The sequence below is a fragment of the Ailuropoda melanoleuca genome, chromosome 3 (genome assembly GCF_002007445.2).
Source record: "Ailuropoda melanoleuca isolate Jingjing chromosome 3, ASM200744v2, whole genome shotgun sequence".
Lineage (NCBI taxonomy): Eukaryota > Metazoa > Chordata > Mammalia > Carnivora > Ursidae > Ailuropoda > Ailuropoda melanoleuca.
Window position 1 is genome coordinate 107,876,787 of NC_048220.1, and position 20,447 is coordinate 107,897,233.

Below are 20,447 nucleotides of genomic sequence, written 5' to 3' on the forward strand. Positions count from 1 at the left end.
GGTTTAAAGAGCTTAGCTTGAAGAACATAGATGTCTGCCGGTCACCTTGCCAGAAAGAATTGCCCTCAGTCTTGATCCAGGTAGAAACTCTTTTCCCCTCAACCCACCTTCCTTCCTGTAAGGCCCTATGAGAAAGTTTATACCTGATATACAATGGCAGTAGTAGAAAAGAAAAGATAAAATACAGTTTTTCTTAAACTTTCCTTTTGTAATAAATAGAGTATGTAGAATGAGCTATTTCTTTGAATCCTTACAAGTTCTGGCCAATAGTGATTATGTCCTAGCCAGGCCGGGCCACAAAATGGCATTTGTCTGCCTTGGCCATATCTCCTAACTGACTTTTTACATTACTAAATTCCTTAAATTTGGAGTGCATCTCTTGTGAGTTTCTTAGTTGCCTAGAATCTCATTGAGCTTTCCATGGTGAAGGAGCAGGGCAGTGGAAAAAAACGTGAATTCTGGAGTCACGTGGGACTAGATTAAAAACTGGGCTTTCCCACTTGTTGGCTGTGAGTGAATTATTTAAATTTTCTGAGCCTCAGGTTTTTTTTTAATCTGTCAAGTGGATATAATAAGGGCCCTAAAACAAAATTAAATAAAATGAGTCACATAAGATGCCTTGCAGAGTGTCTGGCACATTTTAGGGCTCAGTAAAATGTACTGTTTGTGTTTTTGTTAAATGGGTAAGAAATGTCTTGGATTGCTTTATTTCTACGGCTCCATGATATAAACATACTTTATAATTAAATTTTGTAAGGTGCTTTCTAAGTAGCTTATTCATTAAACAAATATTTATTGAAATGTCAATTATAGGTTGGTGAACTACTGCTTATTTACAAAGCAACTGGAAGTAAGCTTCTGGTCTATGTGCCAAAATTCCAGTTTAACTATTTTTTTGTTTTACGAGAAAAGATTTATTTTATTAGGCTTGTTTTAGAAATTTCTAATTGCTTAATATTTTCATGCCATGATTCTTTATAAAAAATAAGTATAGCCTTCCATCGTAACCAGAATCCTCTGATGTCCTAGTAAGGAATTGGTTAGTGAGGACTTAGATGCTTTCCTGAAAGACTGAGAAATGCCCAGGGCATGCCTTTTTGAACATTAATACGGCAAAAGACTGACTAGGTTAAATGCATATTTACAAGTGAGATGTTATTCCATATTTTAATGCAGAAATGAGGCTCAGAGAGATTAAATGACCTAAATAAAAGCCACAGAGCTGGAAGTTGGAAGCATTTATATTTGAATGTACATCTGATCAACTCACAGTTCGAATTCTACACTCCTCTGTTTCCATTTTTATATTAATGTGTGTCCTCCTTGGAGGAAGAAGGGTAATCATTCAGGCAGTTGGAGCCAAACAGTCTCCCATAAAGTGCTTTAGGAGAAAGGGTTCTTATCTACAAGTGTGGAGATCTGGCTTCTGGTCTCAGCTCTGCTCCCAACTAGGCCAATGACTGGGGGGATACAGAGGAGTTCCCTAAATTCCCACCCTCTTGGAGCTTCTCAGCAGCCTCTCAGCTGTAAACTTTAACCCATCATAGAGAAGTCAGTAGGGCCCTGGCCTTCTTGGAGCCAAATCTATCTCTTTGGCCTCTAACAAATATTTTTCTTTGTGGTTCTGTAGGAATCAAGGATATGAAATCCAGAAAGTTTAGATCTCAGGGATCCAAGGGGTGTTATCATATTGTCATTTCAAATAAAAGGACTACTCAGGTCTAGGATTTTGACCTGCATATTCACCCACTCATAGGTTAGGCAGGAGTACAGCCTGGTTAAGGTACTAGAGAAACAGACCAAGTTGGAGGGGGGTGGGGGGACTATGTTGGGATAGGAAATGAATACTTCTTGATGTCAGAGTGCCTGAGGCATGCAAAGGTTGTCCCCCTCTTCCCCATTCTGCACATATTTGGTCGTCAGAGAAAAGAAACCATTGGTCCCTTCCTGAAGTTGATATAGTAAAACACTATGGGATTTACTTTTTAGAATTTTTTTTTTATTTTGAGGTAATTTCAGACTTTCAGAACAATTGCAAAAGAGTACAAAGTATACTATTCATCCATATTCTCCAATGTTAGCTTTTAACTATCTGCTTTATCATACCTCTTCACATATGCATGCGTGCACACACACACGCACACACACTTCTAAAATTTTAAGAGCCAGTTGCGGATATGATGTACCTTTACCTTTAAATACTTCAGTGTATATTTCCTACAAACAAGGCCTTTCTTGTAGAACCACATTATAATTTTTAAAATCATGAAATTAGCATTGATACAATGCTATTATGTAATCTATAGACCTTATTCAAATTTCACAAGTTGTTCAATGCGTGTTCTCTAGAAAAAAGAATATCCTAGAATACCCTGAAGAAAAAAAATCCACAGCATAAAATGTAGCGTTGAGTAGTCATGTGTCCTTGTCCTGCTTTAATCTGAAAGCATTCTGCAGTCATGCTGACTTTTGTGGCATGGTCATTTTTTTAAGGAGAACAGGCCAGTTATTTGTAGCATGTTCCTCGGTTTGGTTTTATTGGATGTTCCTTCACAGTCTGATTCGGGATGTGCGTTTTGGCGGGAATGGCATGAGAGAAGCTGAGGTCTCCTCCGGCCTCACGTCAGGAAGCACCAAAGCCCACTCTGTCATGTTACTGATGATGGTCGCCACTCAGTCAGCTGCTATCTTTCAGGTTTCTCCTTGGTGAACTTACTATTTCCTTTTTGTTATTGAGTATTTTGTGAGGGACTACTTCGGAACTATTTAAATACCCTGTTTCTCATCACAACTTAGCTTGCTAGTGTAAGCAATCATTTTAGGATTCTTACCTGTGAAATATTTATTACTGTGGTGATTGCCAACTGGTGATTTTGCTCATTCTGTGTTTCCTTCCACATTTACTAGTTGGAATTCTACAAAATTTCATTTCTAATGACATTCCAGAAAGGCTTCATCTGTAAAAGAGAAAATATCTGGGCTAATCTAAATCCATGGGAAATAAAAACCTCCCCTCTCTTTTCTCCTTAATCTCAGAGCCCAGGTATTCAGCTAAGTGGCTTATCTATCTATATTTAACACCGCAGAAATGTGCAGAGCTGTTGGAAGTTGTCCCTAAGGCCACTTTCTATTTGAGGTAACAAAATTCCTGATCATGTCTGAGATCCTTCTCTCTTGAGCTTTACCTTATACTTTTTCCCATAAAATCTTGGGTTTGCTCTCCCTTTTCCAGCTCTCTCCACCACACACACACACACACACACACACAGACACACACATGCACACGCACATGCACACACACCTTAGAAACTGTTTCTTATTTATATATTTTTAAAGTAGGCTCCATGCCCCGTGTGGAGCCCGACGCGGGGATGGAACTCACGACCCTGAGATCAAGATCTGAGCTGAGATCAGGAATCAGATGCTTAACTGACCGAGCCACCCAGGCGCCCCTAGAATCTGACTCTTAAAGCTCTCTGTCTTCTAAATATTAAAGACTCTACTCACCTCCAAGCTCCTTCAGGGCATGACTGCCAAGTTGACATTCCACGGGCACACTCATTCCCTTTGGCTTCTAGCTCAGCACTTTCAGTTACCTGTGGTTCGGTCATGAAGCTCCGACAGTCAAGATGAATCTAATTCGATTCTCTCACACTCCAGCATCAAATGAGTCAATAAGTTATTCACAATTTCTCACTTTTGGAATGACTTTTCAAAAACAGAACCGATAGCAGACGTCTCCTCCAGGAGTCTTCAAAGTACACAGCTATGGTTAGGGCTCCTCTCCAATTAATTTCCCTTAGATTTTTGACCTTCATATCAACTGTTCTCATCTTTGAGAACCATTCTTTCCCTGGGACAATCACTCTTCATTCTGTAGACATCAGAAGACCCTTAGATTATTCCAATAACCTATTATATATTTTTCGGGGAAGTTAATTTTTACTTAAACCAAAGAAGCAAAGGACAAGATCGACTAGCTTCCAACAAAATGTTTCCTCCTGGTCAGTAGACTATGTTACTTCTAATATTAAGAAGCTGGATGTCTCTTGTCTTAGAATACTGTGCACCTCTTAAGCAGAATGGGAACTTTAGGAAGCATTCACCAGTCCCAAATCTGTGGCACAGTCACTTGTTTCTAGGAAAAGGAATACATTTATGATGAATATTTTATCATAAATCTTTAGCTAAGAATAGAAATAGTAGAACTGCTAAATAAAACTGATTTATTTCCTAGAAACTTCTAGGGAATCGAGTCAGTAGTCAGTACCAGAAATTCTCCTTGGGGAAACCAATTTTTCATGAGTGACCTTGCTTCTTGATGAGGAAATGTTGAGAAAGAATACTTTCTTCTCCCCATTTAAAATCCCCAAATGACAGCATTTCCTTGCCTTACCCTTAAATACGAAAGGAACAAAAAACTCACCAACAGTTTTCGGACACTCTGGAAACAGGAAGCTCACATTTTGTGGAAACTCACTAGAGCAGAAGCCTTTCTAGAACTCTGATTCTAGGTGCATCCTTTGCACCTGTGTTAAGCCGGAGCAACACACCACCAAACTTCTGTTAAAGAATACAGTATTTCCAAATACTGACTGATGAAATAGATTCAACTGCTCTGTAAATTATGTCATAGTTTATCCTAGGCACCTTCGACATGGACATAAATACCTTGAAAAAACCTACCTGTAAGTTCAGACACTATAATAGAAGGCAGGTCAGAAAAAGATGTGACCTATAGGAATGAAAGGGTGAGACATTTTATGTCTAGCCTTCCCTTCTGTGGTTTGAGATTTAGAACCTTCAGTCACTGTTGTTAGGGGAAGGATTACCCACACGGGATGTGGCCAAGAAAACACTGTCTGGGGCCCATCTCCATCAGTTGAGCTAGAAAGAACATTGATAGGCAACAGCCATCAGGGACTTAGATTAAATCTTGAAAAATACCCTAAGCAAGGTGGGAAAATTTGAACATCAAGGAGAATAAGAACTGCAATGAAATGAAATACATCATATATTAAAACTCTTGAGTTTATAGTGATCCCAAAACAAAAACCAATGGGTATTTTTGGATATTGGAACCAGGGGACTCATTTTTCTAAAAATTGGTATAAAGGGAAAAAATCAAATACTCACCCTGTCTTTCCTGCATACACTGTACCTCAGTGTAGCCAAATAGCTGATGAGGGAAAGTTCTTTACAGAAGAATTCCAGATAAGGATGAAGGAGGAGTGATTAAAAATATCAATACCTTGCCACTGCAAAATAAGGGACTTAAGCAATCATATCAATGACTCTGTAAAACTATCAGGTGACAAGGCTGATGGGGAACGTTAAAAAAGATAGATCAACCTGGCAGCACTAGAATTCACCTGTTAATCCTAATGTATCCAAAAGAGAAGCAACCTTGTAATGAGATGCAGGGGAAATATACAATACAACCTGTAAAACATTCTTAACAGAAACTTAAACCCGATTCTTACTACATTTCTAGATTTAATTACTAGTGTATTGGAAACATAGGGGACAGAGGACACATTAAATAATACCATTGGGACACAAGCAACAAAATCTAGACGATAGGAAGCTCTGTAAGACAAACGACCCAATCTCTTTAATAAATAAATTACAAGAAAAAAAATTAGAGAAGGGGGACCTATAAACTAAGAGACACCTATGAGAAGCATCAAACAAATGTGCTGTGGGGACTTCTAAGGATCCTGGCTCAAATAAAGCAACTGTGTTAAAAAGACAAACAAAAAAGATATGTCCTGGATTATCAGATACATTTGAACACTAATTGGATATTTGATGATATTAAGTAACTATTAATAATATTTAGATGTGATAATGGTATTGTGATTATGTTTTTAATTGAGCCATCTTTGTCAATATTTACTACAGTATTTGCAGATAAAATGTTGTTTGGGGTTGGCTTCAAAATAAGCTATTGAGCAGAATGTGGGTAGGAGTATTATAGGAAGTAGGATTGGTTATGAGTTGACAGTTTTTAAAATTATCATTCAGGCAAATGAAGGTTCATTATATGCTCTCTATAATACACAAAGCATTGCTTTAGTCTTCTCAAAATCAATGTGCTTTTGTTTCTCTGATAAACGATTTTTGCAGAACACTGAGGTTTGACGTATAAGTTACCACATGGTTACTGCTCTTGTGTTTGCATAGATATGTGCATAATTTGAGCATGAGAATGGACCCTGAAAAACCTTGTATCTCCTTCAGTTAGGATATGTGTTAGTCCTCATATTATCCCTGAAGCCAGGGGCTGATTTTTCTTCCTGTCTCGACAGGTCAGTGAACGGCTGATATTATACCAGCATGTGGACCGTGAGAACACTGGCTGGACTGCAGAAGACTCTTTCACATTTACGACATCCTCCCCACCAGCAGCTCTAGGCCCTGAGGAGTTTCGTATTACTATTTCATATGAAATTACTGAACCTGGTCGGCAGAGTCGTCTGCTTGCAAATACAGGTAAAGCCACCAAGAGATATGGTCAGTGGCTTATCTATAGTTATTAAAGTAGGGACAATTTGGAAATAAATATTCCCCTTATTAATTGGAAATGCCATGAAATCATATCAATACCGTGATATCAACCTTTGAAATAAAACATACACGGTTATAAAAATTTATTTCTTTACGTGTGGTCTTTCTCCAGGCCTCTTCTTTTTCCTCTCATAAACTTTACTAGTCGTACTTGGGGAGAAGATGGATAATTAACTCTAAAGAATTTTATTTGTACCTCCAAATAAGGACTTTACCATGACTACGACTGAAAACCATCTATAGAAAATGAAAATAACAAATAGGGCAAGTTCCTAAAAGGAAAGGGGTATTGAAAGCTGCACCTGTTTCCATGGCAAGAGAAAGTCCAGTAGTAGATAAGTTAGGAACTTAGCATTCTATAAGTGACTCTCAAGATTTAAGAACTCTCTTGCCTGAAATATTGACTTAATCGCTAGATATGTATACTTAAAATATAATTTGTTATATGCCTTGGGTAACAATGCTGATTCAGGTCCTTGAGCAACCCATGGGTTTAGAATAATCCACTGGTATATGGAAATTTGAGAGAGAAAAAGCTTTCAGGTGTCATCCAAAAGTTCTAATGAAATACCACTTTGATCTTTACATTTATATTTTCACAGGAGCTGCTGTCAAGGAGGGAGACAAAGTTCTCATTGACCAATCTAATTTAGATGCTTCCAACCTCTTACTGAAGTTGCCCAAATCTCAGCGATCTTCCTATGAAATCTGGTTCCAGGTTACGTCTCTTCCTCACCATGGAACCATTATGGTTGGAGAGACAAATATTACCAAAGGAAAATCCAGTTTCTCCCAGTATATAGTTAATAAATTTGGAATCATATACATTCATGATGACTCTGAATCGCTGGCTGATAATTTTACCTTTGCCGTTTGGCCAAAACAAAAGAGCAAGTCCACCACCAAGCCAGAGGCTGACTTCCTTGAAGAGATGTTTGACATCACCATCTCTCCTGTTAACGACCAGGCTCCAGAATTAAAGACAGAAGGGCTTCGGTTGAAAGTCCTGCAGGGAAATAGGTTGGTTGTGGGACCTGAAAACCTAAGAGTGGAAGACCTAGACAGTCCTCCAGAGGAGATCAGCTACATGATCGTCCGCCATCCTAATAATGGCTTTTTGGCAATGGCGCCCCATCCAGACATACCTGTTCACCATTTCACGCAAGCCAACATTGATAACTACCAGGTGTGGTTTGTACAAGATGGAAGCCCATCTTCAGGTGTGTTTTACTTTAGTGTGACTGATGGCCAACACCGCCCGCTCTATAAGCTCTTCCATCTGGATGTCATCCCCATCTCCATCACCCTCGTGAACCTCATGGACCTACTTCTCCCACAAGGGCAGACAACTGTCCTCATCACCAGTACTCACTTGTCAGCAACGACGAATGGGAGAAGCCCCGAAATCACTTACAAGATGACAAGGCCCCTCCGACATGGGCATCTGCTCATTGAAAACCAGGTGGTTGTCAGCTTTGGGCAGGAAGATCTGCATTCAGGAAGACTGTCTTACCATATGACAAATCTCACAGCCTCAGAGGACCAGCTGTATTTCTCACTATTTACGCCAGAAAGTAACCTGACAGGACAAATGCTGAACATCAGAGTACAGCCTTTACTGCGGGTTATGTCAAACCTGACAGTCGCCAACACGGTGGCTTATCAACTGAGGAGAAAGGACCTTGATGCTACTGAGCTTGCTAATAGGACTAACAGTGACCCCAATTTTGAAGTGACCACACCCCCTGTCCATGGAAGACTTGTGCGGAGAGTGGGCCAAGGCACGGCAATAGAAAACGTTACTCTATTCACTCAGAGGGACATTGACCAAGGGTTGCTGATGCTTCATCCACAGGCCAACTTAACAGGCATCGATATGCTGAATGACTCCTTCACCTTCTTGCTCAGGGCAGACCAAGTACAGCCAGCAATAGGTCACCTCCCCTTCACCATAGTGCCACCTGACCCCTTATGTTTGCAAACCTTTACCCCTGATATTTCTTTATTAGTCACTGCAGATAACCTTGTGACTTCAGCTCTCTCTCAGGAAAAGCCCACAGTTTCCTCAGGACCCACAGCAAAGACAGAAACTCTGGGGAAGCTGACCCAGACCAGGCAGCCGGAAACAAATCCCTGGGGACGACACCATGGTGAAGAGCTTGCTCTGGATGGCAAGGCTTCCCCAACCAGGGTCATTTGGCCACCAGACATCACCGATGCCAATCCTGGGGCACCCACCCAGCCCAGAGAGAGCAGTTATCCTTTGATGGTCGTTGTACCCTTGGCTGTGGTGGTCTTCCTGCTGATAGTAACTGCAGTGGGCTTGTGCATCTGGCTGCTGGGCCAGAAAGTAGAAAAGACAAATCCTCTTATCAAGCCCCAGACCAATCTGGAACCTACAACCCCCAGTCCTAGGCCAGAAAGGAGCATAACTCTTCCCACTGTCACAGTGACGCCCCTTCTAAAAAGCTCCAGCAGTCCCCCAGTGAGTCTTTTCAGGGACCCACAAAGAGAGCAAATGGCTTCTCCAGCCGCTGAACCAGTGGAGAAATGTGCTCCTTGGGAGACATGGATGAATCTGGATCCTGATATGGTCAAGCTCTGCCGACAAACCAACCCAACACTGAAGCACAACCAGTATTGGGTGTAGACTGAGTGCTTTTGTTCCTGATTGACCACCTACTGTACTGGGATAGGCACTGGGATATAAAGGCAAAGACATGTTGGTTAGATCAACTGAGAAGAGCCTGGCCCTCCCAGTTACTCGATGCTCAGTTATGGCTCCATGGTTAGATGTGGGCGAGTGTTTATTGTGACTCGTACAACACTCATCTGATGGGCTCTCCACAAAGAGCTTTGTCTGCTTCTTCTGGACCTGACTCTGAGTATAAGATGTTGTCAATTATTTCAATCCTTTATCAAGGTGCTACCAAACATGCTGGTCCAACTGGGAACAGCAGTATTAACTTGGGTGCTAGAGTTAATGGAGGAAGGCTTTGGATATTTTTCACTAAGGATTCATTCTCTCTAAGTGAGTCAGCAAGGAAATGCAGGAACTGTTTCAGCAAGCAGAAAAGGTAATTTATCAAATCAGTGAGTTTGTTTCTAGTGTATTTCTATAATGCCTTTTCCTCCTTGGGGTCTCCAGCTTTGACTTCCTAGGACAGGAAATGCCTTGGTGTTCCAGATGGTAGGACAGTCTGACCCCCTTCGAAGGTATTCACTGAGCCTATTGTGTTTCATCAAGAGGCTTTATCTGTTCAGATTTATAAAGTCAAGCTGTGGTACAAATATGATTTGAAGCCCTAAGAAATGGAAAAGTCTGTTAAATGTTTTACGATGCCTCAATTTGGCTTCACTTTACAATGAACTGAAGTAAGGACAAATTTGTATTTGACTCGTTTGGTTGAGCCTTCCATTGTCAGTTTCAAGCTTCCATTTCCGTAATTGTGAAATGAAGATACCAGTCCTTGTTTTAGTTAAGAATGCTTTGGGTTGCAAATCACAAGAAATTAGCTATGAGTGCTTGAGATGGGGGATTGGCAATCTTTATCTATGCAGGGCCACGTAGTAAATATTTAAGTCTTTGTGGGGCCCCTATGGCTGTTTATTTTTAACAATCTTTGTTTCTTAACAACCTTTTAAAACTGTCAAAACAATTCTTAGTTCCTGCATTTGACCTACAAATCATAGTTTGCCAACTATTGATTTGGCTAAGCAATAAAAGTGTTGAATTATTTCAACTAACAAGCAGCCTGAGGTGGACACTCCAAGGCTGTTTCAGTGGTTCAAAGATACCATCAAGGACTGAGGCTCTTTTGTTCTTTCTGCCATACCTTCCTCAAGCTGTTGGCATTTCATTTTTTTGCTTGGTTCCTTGTGATTGTGACGGACTGCTCATATTCCAAGCAGTACAGTCACATCAAATACAGACATTTTAGTGGGGGAATAAACAGATACGGCAAAAAGACCTTTTTTTTTTTCTTTTAGAGAGGATCTTATTTATAATTATTACTATTTTTAATCCTGTAAGGGGAGGCCTTCTCAAACATTTTCCCCGTTTTATGTCTCAGTCTAGAAATGAGAAATGGGCAAAAGGGAAATGGCTAACAATCTCTTCCTGGGGCTGGGAGAGGATTCTGCCCTTCAGAGATCAGTGGATGAGCCCACCACGTAATTAGGGGAGGCTAAGCAGTGAATAGGATCTGCTAAAATATTCTTCAAGTATGAAATAATTGGGAAATAAGCATTTTGATCTTTCATAGGGAGGTCTACTTGAATATCTCCTTTTCATATTTCAATGATTTTCTTAAAACCAGCGGCTGGTGTTTCTAGGGTGGAAGGAAGAATGGCTCCTGGAAGGGGGGCATTTTGGCAGGGTCTGGAGACATTTTTGGTTTTCACAACAGGTGCTATTGGCACCTATTGGGTGTAAGCCAAGGATGTTGCCAAATATCCAGCAAAGAATTTTCTAGTCCAAAACTTCAGCCATGCCAAGGTTGAGAAACCCCGGTTAATGCCATAATGAAGAATCTTCTTGTCTACCCAGTGAACAATTAATAAACCCATTACCACGTCTAAGCAGCAACTATATTCTAGAAACAGAATGAAAGGGTGAACATTCCATCGTATGGCTGAAACTCTGGTTGGCAAATGTGTTTATAAGAGAACGTATTAAAAACCAAACAAACCTTGTGGGCAGACTCATTTCTTTAGATTCCTTGATAAAGGAGAAGATTTTACCTGATACTAGCAGGTGGGACAGAACAGGAGGAAATTTTTAAAAAAGTGATGCAGGATATTTAGAAAGGTAACAATGAGGTCAAAGTGTCCCCAGAAGTCTAACGGCTCTGATGCGTTCCATGAGGACAAGACTTTTTTCTCATCCTTTCCCTTTTCTGCTTCTCTAGGTTGCTTTTCTGTCCCAACCCAATTTTAACTGCTCTTTGTGGAAACAGACTTCATAATCTACAGAATAAATGGAAGCGGAGCGTATTTAGACCTAGAAATAACTACCCGTGTCTTAAATCCCTGAATCTAATGCTATGACAGCTGGTACTGAAGAAAACTTCTCTACTCTTCTTCCTAAAGTGATTCTCCCCTACCTTTCTCTATTCCTGAATTATATGTAGCCCCTTTCAAGTGTTTTTGTACTTGATCCTTTTAGAAAGGAGGAGGACTGAGTGTCTTAACCCAAGGCTGGTTTGATCACTAGGCAGCTCAGAATTAGTCTTAAGCTTGTTCTAAGCAGCCAGGCACTCAGACTGAACGGGATGGCAGTGCATGCTGGAGCCTGCACGCAGAAAGGGAAGGCTGAGGAACATCTTTGCATCCAGTTAGTGGGTTCTGTTTTCTCTCTCCGCTGGGCAAGGAGAGAGCTGCCTGTTCTTTGTGGAAGAGCCAGATATAGTTGGCTCTATGACCACGTTGGCCTCTTCCTTGCTTCGACCACAAGATCTGTGAAGTTAGGATTACCAACCTGGCCAAACAAAAAAGTGTGATTTCTTCTCCTCTTTTCCTATTAACTCTGTAACTTCATACAGATAGAATTAGTGTCTGTATTGGAATGAAACAGATACCGAAGCTCTGACATGATAATGCACATTGTTTGTGAGTGTGCCTGCCAGAGCAAGAACATTAGCATGAGGTCCAGATGTCAAGAGTCAGTAATTAATATAGAGCTTGGAAAGTTTTCTTCCAGAGCATCTAGAATATTCTTCTGATTTACAGATGGATCCAATTAAAAGGAAAAAAAATGCCTACCATTTGGTGCTGGCTCAAATAAAAAATGAAATAAAAAGTTTTGGCAAATCCTTGTTTAGTGTTGAAAATTAAAGTTTTGGGAATTGAAAATCAGTTTGTAATGGTTTCTCCCATACACAGAGCTACAATGGCATAGTCTCTGTCATAATTAATTCTCTCCCTCTTAGCAAATGACTGGAGAATTAATAAATAGATGCCAAAGTTTAATATCAGAAGAATGTCTGATTATTGCTTAAAAGAAGGTATACTTTGTGGTGGGCTGGGAGTGAAAGGTCTAACATTTTTCCATATCTGGAGGCATTGACAAATTCTAATCTTTCAGGGACCCTGACCCAACACCTACTTGCACTTCCTTAGACTCCTGCATTAGTTAGGTGGTATGGGACAGGTGCTCTCCTTACTCATTGGTTTTTCAGATTTCCAGGACTGTAGTAGACACATCTGGAGTGTGGATGGAAGGTAATGGAAGATGATGGCACATATCAGATGACATTCTCTGAATTTGAAAATGGAACTGTGCTACATACCTCCTACATCTTTTAGAAGCATTGGAATTAATAATGAGTCTGAGGTTGGCCATGTGTAGGGAGAGATGTAGGGTTGAAAGTGGGCATGGAGCCCCCTGCGGGGCAAGCTCAGTGATGGAGCCTTTGGCTTGGGTGCTCAAGAACACCACTGGCTGCTTGACAGAGACCTGGAAGAGGCCGACTTCTCATAATGATTGCCAAACATTTATTAGGCACCTACTGTATGTGAGATACTAAATATTATATCCTGCTCCTAGATATTGCAGATGCAAAACGTTGTCCTGAAAGGATCTTTCTGGTTTGTTTCCTCTAGTAGTTTCTCCCAGAATCACATGAGGGGTGCCAGGAGAGAGGAAGGTATGGTAAAAGAAGGACAAAGGGAAATAGAGGTTACGAAAGGGCTTCGTGTTTTCACTTGAAGCGCTTTTAAGCTAGTATTGCCCATCCAGCTGTACCGTGAGAATGAGGAGCCCACTGGCCCGCTGAACACCACATCAGCCCAGTCTTGCACCACTGGTCCCTTGAGGTGCCCCACCATGCCTAGTGACACCATCTGCATCTGTTTTGACCCTGGCTGTCCTCTTCCAAGCAGTGTGGCTTTGAGTAACTTATACAGCCTCTCTGAATTTCACTTTCCTCAGCCAAAAATTGGGGATAATATTAGCACCTACCATTTTGGGTTTTGTTAGGATTTAGTGATATTAATATTCTCATCATTATCATCACCATCATCTTCGTACAACATTTTCAGTGTGGCAGGCGCTATGCTAACTGCCACAGAAACATTTTCTTACCTACAGTTTTAACGCATTTCAAAAGAACTGTTGCAGGGCGCCTGGGTTGCACAGTCTGTCAGGCCTCAGACTCTCGGTTTCCAATCAGGTCGTGATCTTGCGTAGGGCTCCGTGCTCAGTGCGGAGTCTGCTTGTCCCTCTCCCTCTGCCCCCCCCGCTCATGCTCTCTCTCTCTCTCTCTCTCTCTCAAATAAATAAATATATAAAGCTTTAAAAAATAATAAATAAAATAATAAAATTAATATAAATAAAAATCATAAATAAAAATAAAATAAATTTTTAAAATAATAAATAAACAATTAAAGAACTGATGCATTCATTTAAGTAAACTAGAGGCTCACCTACCCTCAGCAGCACATTACTGGTAGTGGAATTTCAGTGGGTGAGTTGAGGGGAGGTGACATATTCTTAAGAGGAGCTCGCGCAGTGCTCAGGTTCCACTGGGCAGGCAGCGCTTTCCCCTTTATCCGTGGACGGAGCGTTGGCCAGAAACTTGACGAAAGAAAGAGCACACCAGGAACATTTGCAAGGGCCAGCCTGAAGCTCAGGGGTTTTGACAGTTCTCTGTCTTGTAAGGGGTGCTGAACCTCTGATGAAACACCCTGCTTTGTTCCCTTCCTGTCCCAGCAGGATCAAATCCCTACATCCACCAGTCCTTTGATTTTAAACCCATACCCCCTTCTCCCACCTCCCGTCTGTTATTCTCAGGCATTCACAGGCTAGTAATTTTCTAAGTCCAGGATTGGCCAAGGACTGCCACTTAAAAAAAAAAATTAATATCAGACCATACCAAAATAAAAAGTGCTATTTACCATCACCGTCATTTCATTTCTTTAGTAAAGACAAAATCTTATAATAAAGAACTTTATGGAAAAAAAAAAACTAAGCGGCTTTACGAAAACTTCACCCCTTTGCCCAGATTTGACCATGGCCGGGAAAAACCTCAGCACACACCGGCAGGGTCAGGAACCCCACGGAGGCCGAGCTTACAGTTGCGCCAGAGCTGAGAGACACAGAGACAGGGAAGAAAGAAGTCAGCTCCTCAATGTCTGTGTTCCTTACGAAGATGTGGTCAGGCATCCCTGGTGTGTGTGTGTGTGTGTGTGTGTGTGAGGTGAGGTGTGGGGATGACAGGTAAGCTGCTATTGAAGAGTCCAGACAAGGCCAGCTCCAGGGCCACAGGCAACCGGTGCAGCCACACAGGGCTCAGGAGGACCCTGGGCTTGGCTTAACGCTCCGCTGTAACCATCTTAAAATTTCAATAATTTTTGAACAAAGCGCTCACATTTTCATGCCTCCCTGGGTGCTGCTGATTCTGTGGCCGATCCTGAGACCTCACAGGACCTAGTGGCTGGTTGCCTCCACACCTCTTCAGCATGGCTTCACGTTCTCTCCACTTGGCTTCTTCCTCCTGCTGTGCCACTTCCCGGTGTAGAGCTATCAGTGAGCGCACCGTGTTCCCGCACCCCTCTGTCTCCACAGCATGCCTGCTGGAACCTGTGGTGGCACAACCCAGAAGTGGGAGGGTTAGCCCCCCACAGGAAGCCCTTACCCAGCGACAAAGAGGAGCTGAGCAATAAATACTACTTCTTGTCGTCCTGCAGGTGAACACTTCTAAGATGTGTTCTGTGAGGCTTCTCAGAATGGCCTGCAGATTGAAGACAAATCATAAGGGTGTGTGGACTGTCTTCCTGTCCTGAGTACTAACCCTGCCCTGGCTCCTCCTCCCACTCACAGATGAGCCTCGGCTGTCAAGGAAACCCAGGCTAGGACAATAGGCTAAGGTACAGTTCTCCCTTTATCATGTGCCCTGGGACTCAGAACCCTGCTGCTAGGGGTCCCCTGCCTCACGGATCTCACAGGACCCTTAGAACAGTTAATTCCGGGTTACTTACCTTGAGGGCCTGCACCCTGCAGGACCTCTTATCTCAGGCAGCCCAGGTCTGCTGGGACAGTGCCATCCGCCTGCAGCTGGGAGCCAGGAGGCCTTGTAGTAGTTGCAGACCCTAACCCGAGGCTCTGTTTTGGAATCAGCCAGGGAGGAGTCGGGACTTTACAAACCCCATCTAGTTAAAAATCTCAGTGTTCAGTGCAGTTTCTCTGCTGGTTGTGTTGAGTTTAAGAAACAATAACTCATTAACCACAACTTTTAACAAGACCAAGATTTACTGCATTTTGTAATATTTTAGAAACGCTCTTCTGCATTTCATTTCTTAAAGTAAAGACTACCTCAGCATTTGTTTTAGTAACAGCTTTACTGAGATACGATTTATGTACCAAATAATCCACTCAGGGAATACAATTCAATAGTTTTTAGTATTTCCATGGGGCTATGCACTCATGCACTTGGCCCTTTGTAGATCTTCTTTAAAGAAATGTCTTTTGAGGGCACCTGGGTGGCTCAGTCGGCTAAGCGTCCGCCTTCGGCTCAGGTCGTGATCCCAGGGTCCCACATTAGGCTCCCTGCTCAGCGGGGAGCCTGCTTCTCCCTCTGCCTCTGCCTCTCCCCCCTGCTCTTGAGCACGCTCTCTCTCTCAAATAAATAAAACCTTTAAAAAAAATGTGTGTTGAGCTCCTTTGTCCATTGTAAAAATTGGGTTATTTGTTCTTATTCTTGAGTTGTAAGAGTTATTTACACATCATGGATAGTAACCCTTATCAGATATATGATACTCAAACATTTTCTCCCATTTTTCACTTCTTTGATGATGTCCTATAAAACAGAGGATTTTAATTGTGATATCTAATTTAACTATTTTTTTCTCTTGTTGCTTATATTTTCGCTCTTGTATCTAAGAAACCATCTGCTAATCCAAAGTCTTAAAAATGTAGGTCTCTGCTTTTTTTTTAAGACTTTATAGTTTTAGGTCTTAAAATTATGTCTTTGATTCATTTCGAGTTAATTTTAATATATGGTGTCTATTGTATGTTCTTTCTCCCATTTAATTGTCTTTATTCCCATGTCAAAAATGAGTTGACCATGAATGTGAGAGATTATTTCTGTACTCTCGATTCTATTCCATTGATTGATATATAGATATATCAATCAATATATATCATATCAATATGTATCATATATATATTACATATAAAATAATATATAGTCATACCGGTACCACTTTGTTTTGATTACTGTAACTTCACAGTAACTTTTGAAATTGGGAAGTGAATTCTCCAGCTTTGTTCTTCTTTTTCAAGATCGCTTTGGCTGTTCTGGGCTTCTCTAATTTCCATATGAACTTTAGAATCAGCTTGTCAATTTCTGCAAGGAAGGCAGCAAAGATTTTGATAAAGATTGCATTGAATTTGTAGGTAAATTTGGAAACTACTGTATCTTTTTGAAAAATTATTTATTTTAATTCCAGTATAGTTAACATACAGTGTTATATTAATGTCAGGTGTACGATACAGTGATTCAACAATTCCATACATTAGTCAGTGCTCTACATGGTAAGTGTGCTCTTTAATCCCCATCACCTAGTTCATCTATCCCCCCACCCACTTTCCCTCTGGCAACCACCAGTTGTCTCTGTATTTAAGAGTTTATTTTTTGATTGTCTCTTTTTCCCTTTGGTCATTTGTTTTGTTTCCTAAATTCCACATATGAGTTAAAATCACGTGGCATTTGTCTTTCTCTGAATGACTTATTTCACTTAGCATTATACCCTCTAAATCCATCCAGGTTGTTGCAAATGATGAGATTTCATTCTTTTTTATGGCTGAGTAATAGTGAGTCTTCTGACCCGTGAATATTGGATGTGATATCTTTCCATTTATTCAGGCCTTTTTAAAATTTTATTTTTTCCCTAATAATGTTTTGTTGTTTTCAATGTACAAGTCTTACACTTCTTTGGTTAAATTTATTTCTAAATATTTTATTCTTTGTGATACTATTATAAATTGAATTCTTTTCATAATTTAATTTTTGTCTTGTTTATTGCTAGTGTACAGAAATACAACTGATCTTTGTATATTGATTTTGTAACCTGCAAGTTTGTTGCAGTATTTTTATTTTAACTGTTTTGTTTTTCACCATTTACCATTTCCTTAGGATTTTCTATATACAAGATTATTTCACTTGCAAATATAGATAGTTTTATTTCCTTCTTTCTAAAGTAGGTACTTTTTATTTAATTTTCTTTCCTAATTACCCTTGCTAGAATTTCCAGTACAATGTTGAATAGGAGTGGTAAGAGTCGACCATCCTTGTGTTGTTCTTGATCTTAGGGAGGAAGTTTCACTCTCTTGTCATTAGGTATATTGCTAACTGTAGGGGTTTTGTAGATGCTTTTTACTAGGTCAAGGAAGTCCCCTTCCATTCTTAGTTTTTGAGGGTTTTTATCAGGAAGGATGTTAAGTTTTGTCACATTTTTTTCCCTGAATCTATGAGATGATCATATGGTTTTGTCCTTTATTCTACTGGTATGATATATTACATTAATTGATTTTTTAGATATTTAACCAACCAATCCCGCTTGGTCATGGTGTATGATCTTTTATATATAGTGCTGGATTCAGTTTGCTAGTGTTTTTTGAAGATTTTTGCATTCTGTTAGCACTCTTGCTATAAGCTTCCCATTTTAAGGGCATGAGCTCAAACAGAAGAATGTATACTGAGTGGAAATCAAACAGGTTTTATCCAGGAAGGTTGGTTTTATTACAGAATAGAAATAGAATGAATTTGGGCATTTGAAGTGTTTGAATCTGTGAAGAAGCAGCAGAAATATTTTGTCTTTGTTTAGTGTACAGATCATATTTGGAAAGATAGCTGACATTTGAGTAGGCCTCTAGGACAAGAGAATCTATCAGAACTACACTGGAGAAGTTGACCATATATTGTTCCACCTTAGGTGGCTGTATCTGCTGCTGTCCCTACCCCAGCTCACCCCAAGATGATTGTTGAAGCTTATGTTGTTCTAGCAAGTCGGAAGAACCAAGAGGGATCTTATAAGCTTTCTTTGCTTTGAAGATGGATATCCAAGCATCACAGGATGTTAAAAGGGAAGATTGAGCTAAAACACCAAGCCAAGAGATACCACAGCTAAAAGTTAAAGGCTTTGCCATGCTGAAATATTTTCAAAAGAAATGACAGAAAACAGGCTAAATGACTCTTAAACTCCTCGTCCACGTTTTGGGTGGAAAAAGAGTCAGAATTAGAAATAGGTGAAGAAGAATTTTAGAGTTGGCTTTTTTGTCATGAGTCCTACCCCTCAAGAAAAGGGATGGGAGTGTCTAAACTTTTAACTTAAGCTTAGGGAAAAGGGTTTCAAGAGATCTATTTTGAGCTTCATATATGTTCCCTGCACCTGAGGAGCACAGAATAGTCTAAAGTGTGAGAGAGAGACTTACTGTTTGCTTTGATGGTGCTACTGTGGAGAGGTGCCCATGGTAAGAGGGAGGTCAGCCCTTCCAGAGTCTGTCAGGTCAATGGGTGAATACATGAGTGTTTCTTGTGGGCTAGAAGTGGTCCAGAGAGCAAGCTGGCATGGGGTCATCTTAGGTCCTTTACAAGAAGGTGGCCTAGAGACCTAAGACTTGAGCAGAGAGAAACTGTGGAATTCCTAGATTTCTAGAAAATGAAGGAGAAAGGCAGTGACCAGCCAGAGAAGACTTGCATTTGCCCTGCCAAGGAATTGCAGATAAGAGATCTCCAAAAATCTCTGAAGAACCATGTCAAAGCTCATGAGAAAAGTCACTTTGAACCTGTGCAAAAACAGAGATTAAAAATTCTAACTTTACAGGTAAGCAGAAACTTTTCTGCTCCCTTGACCTAGTACCCTTACAGTGCTTCAACCCTAGAGAGGTTGAAACATGATTAGTCAGAAGAGCAGATATGAGAGAAAAGTGACCCTTTCCTTCCTTGACTTCAGGCCCAAACCAGAGGAGGGGAAGAAGGCTCAACTTAGAAGCAAATTTGAATTTTGACTATTACATAAGGCTGACATTTCAATGCTAATCTGAAATTGTAATTTGTGACTTGAAATGACCCCTAGAATTTTGTGTATTACTCAAGAGTGACTAGAAAATTCTTGAGAACTTCTCCTACTCCTGACTGAAAAAACAGTAGACACGGCCCCACTGAGTTGATTGCAAGGGTCAGTAGAGGACAAAAATAGAGTGGTTTTCTTCTTACATTTTATGTACTGCTTGTTCAGTGTAACTGTGTGAGAATGATGCATTTCTATTTATCAGAATCTCACCTCTGCTACAGGCTTGAGTGCCAACTGCTGTTTAGTTTTATTCCAAATCTGATTTCACTACAACACTGCCCTATCTACATTCTACTTCCTCCAGCGGGGCCTTGTCTGACCACTCCAGTTAGATGATCTCAATCACCATCATGGACATTATCCTTCTTTCTGGCCAGTAAGCATACTTATGTCTGGGAAATCTCCTACTTTATGAAATGGAGCTCCTTTCCAGAGATAGAAGCGAAATGTCAAATACTCAAGTCCCAACCTCCCTGCAGCTAGTGTGTATAGCCAGCAATGGGAGGAAGCAGGGGCTGTCCCAACTCCATTCTGGTGACAGATGGTGGTAGCAGAAGTGACATCCAGTTTCTAGAGGCAGCAATGACACATAAACGCCCAGTTTTGTGGTGTTGGTGGTGAAGCCTGTAGTGTCTGTGCCCAGCATGGGCTATGTAGTCTTTGTTGGTCCAGTTTTTGGGCCAAACACTGTGGGTTTGGCAACAGTTCCTGGCTCTGTAGCCACCACAACTGGTCCCCTGGTGCTCCTGGAGATTCATTGAACTTCTCAGTAGGGTTTTTTTTTTTTCCTGCAATAATTATAG

The 20,447-nt window shown here is 40.8% G+C and overlaps 1 protein-coding gene across 2 annotated transcripts in view; it reads left to right on the forward strand.

Annotated features, from left to right (window-relative positions):
- Nucleotides 1-13,802, forward strand: part of LOC100470802 (chondroitin sulfate proteoglycan 4) — a 62,333-nt gene extending 48,531 nt beyond the window's left edge. For both annotated transcript variants that reach the window (XM_034656928.1, XM_034656929.1), the window contains 2 exons: nucleotides 6,312-6,495; nucleotides 7,173-13,802. In XM_034656928.1, coding sequence (XP_034512819.1) covers nucleotides 6,312-6,495; nucleotides 7,173-9,220 — 2,232 coding nt within the window. In that variant the 3' untranslated portion in view covers nucleotides 9,221-13,802. The remainder of the gene's footprint in view (nucleotides 1-6,311; nucleotides 6,496-7,172) is intronic.
- Nucleotides 13,803-20,447: the final 6,645 nt, after the last annotated feature.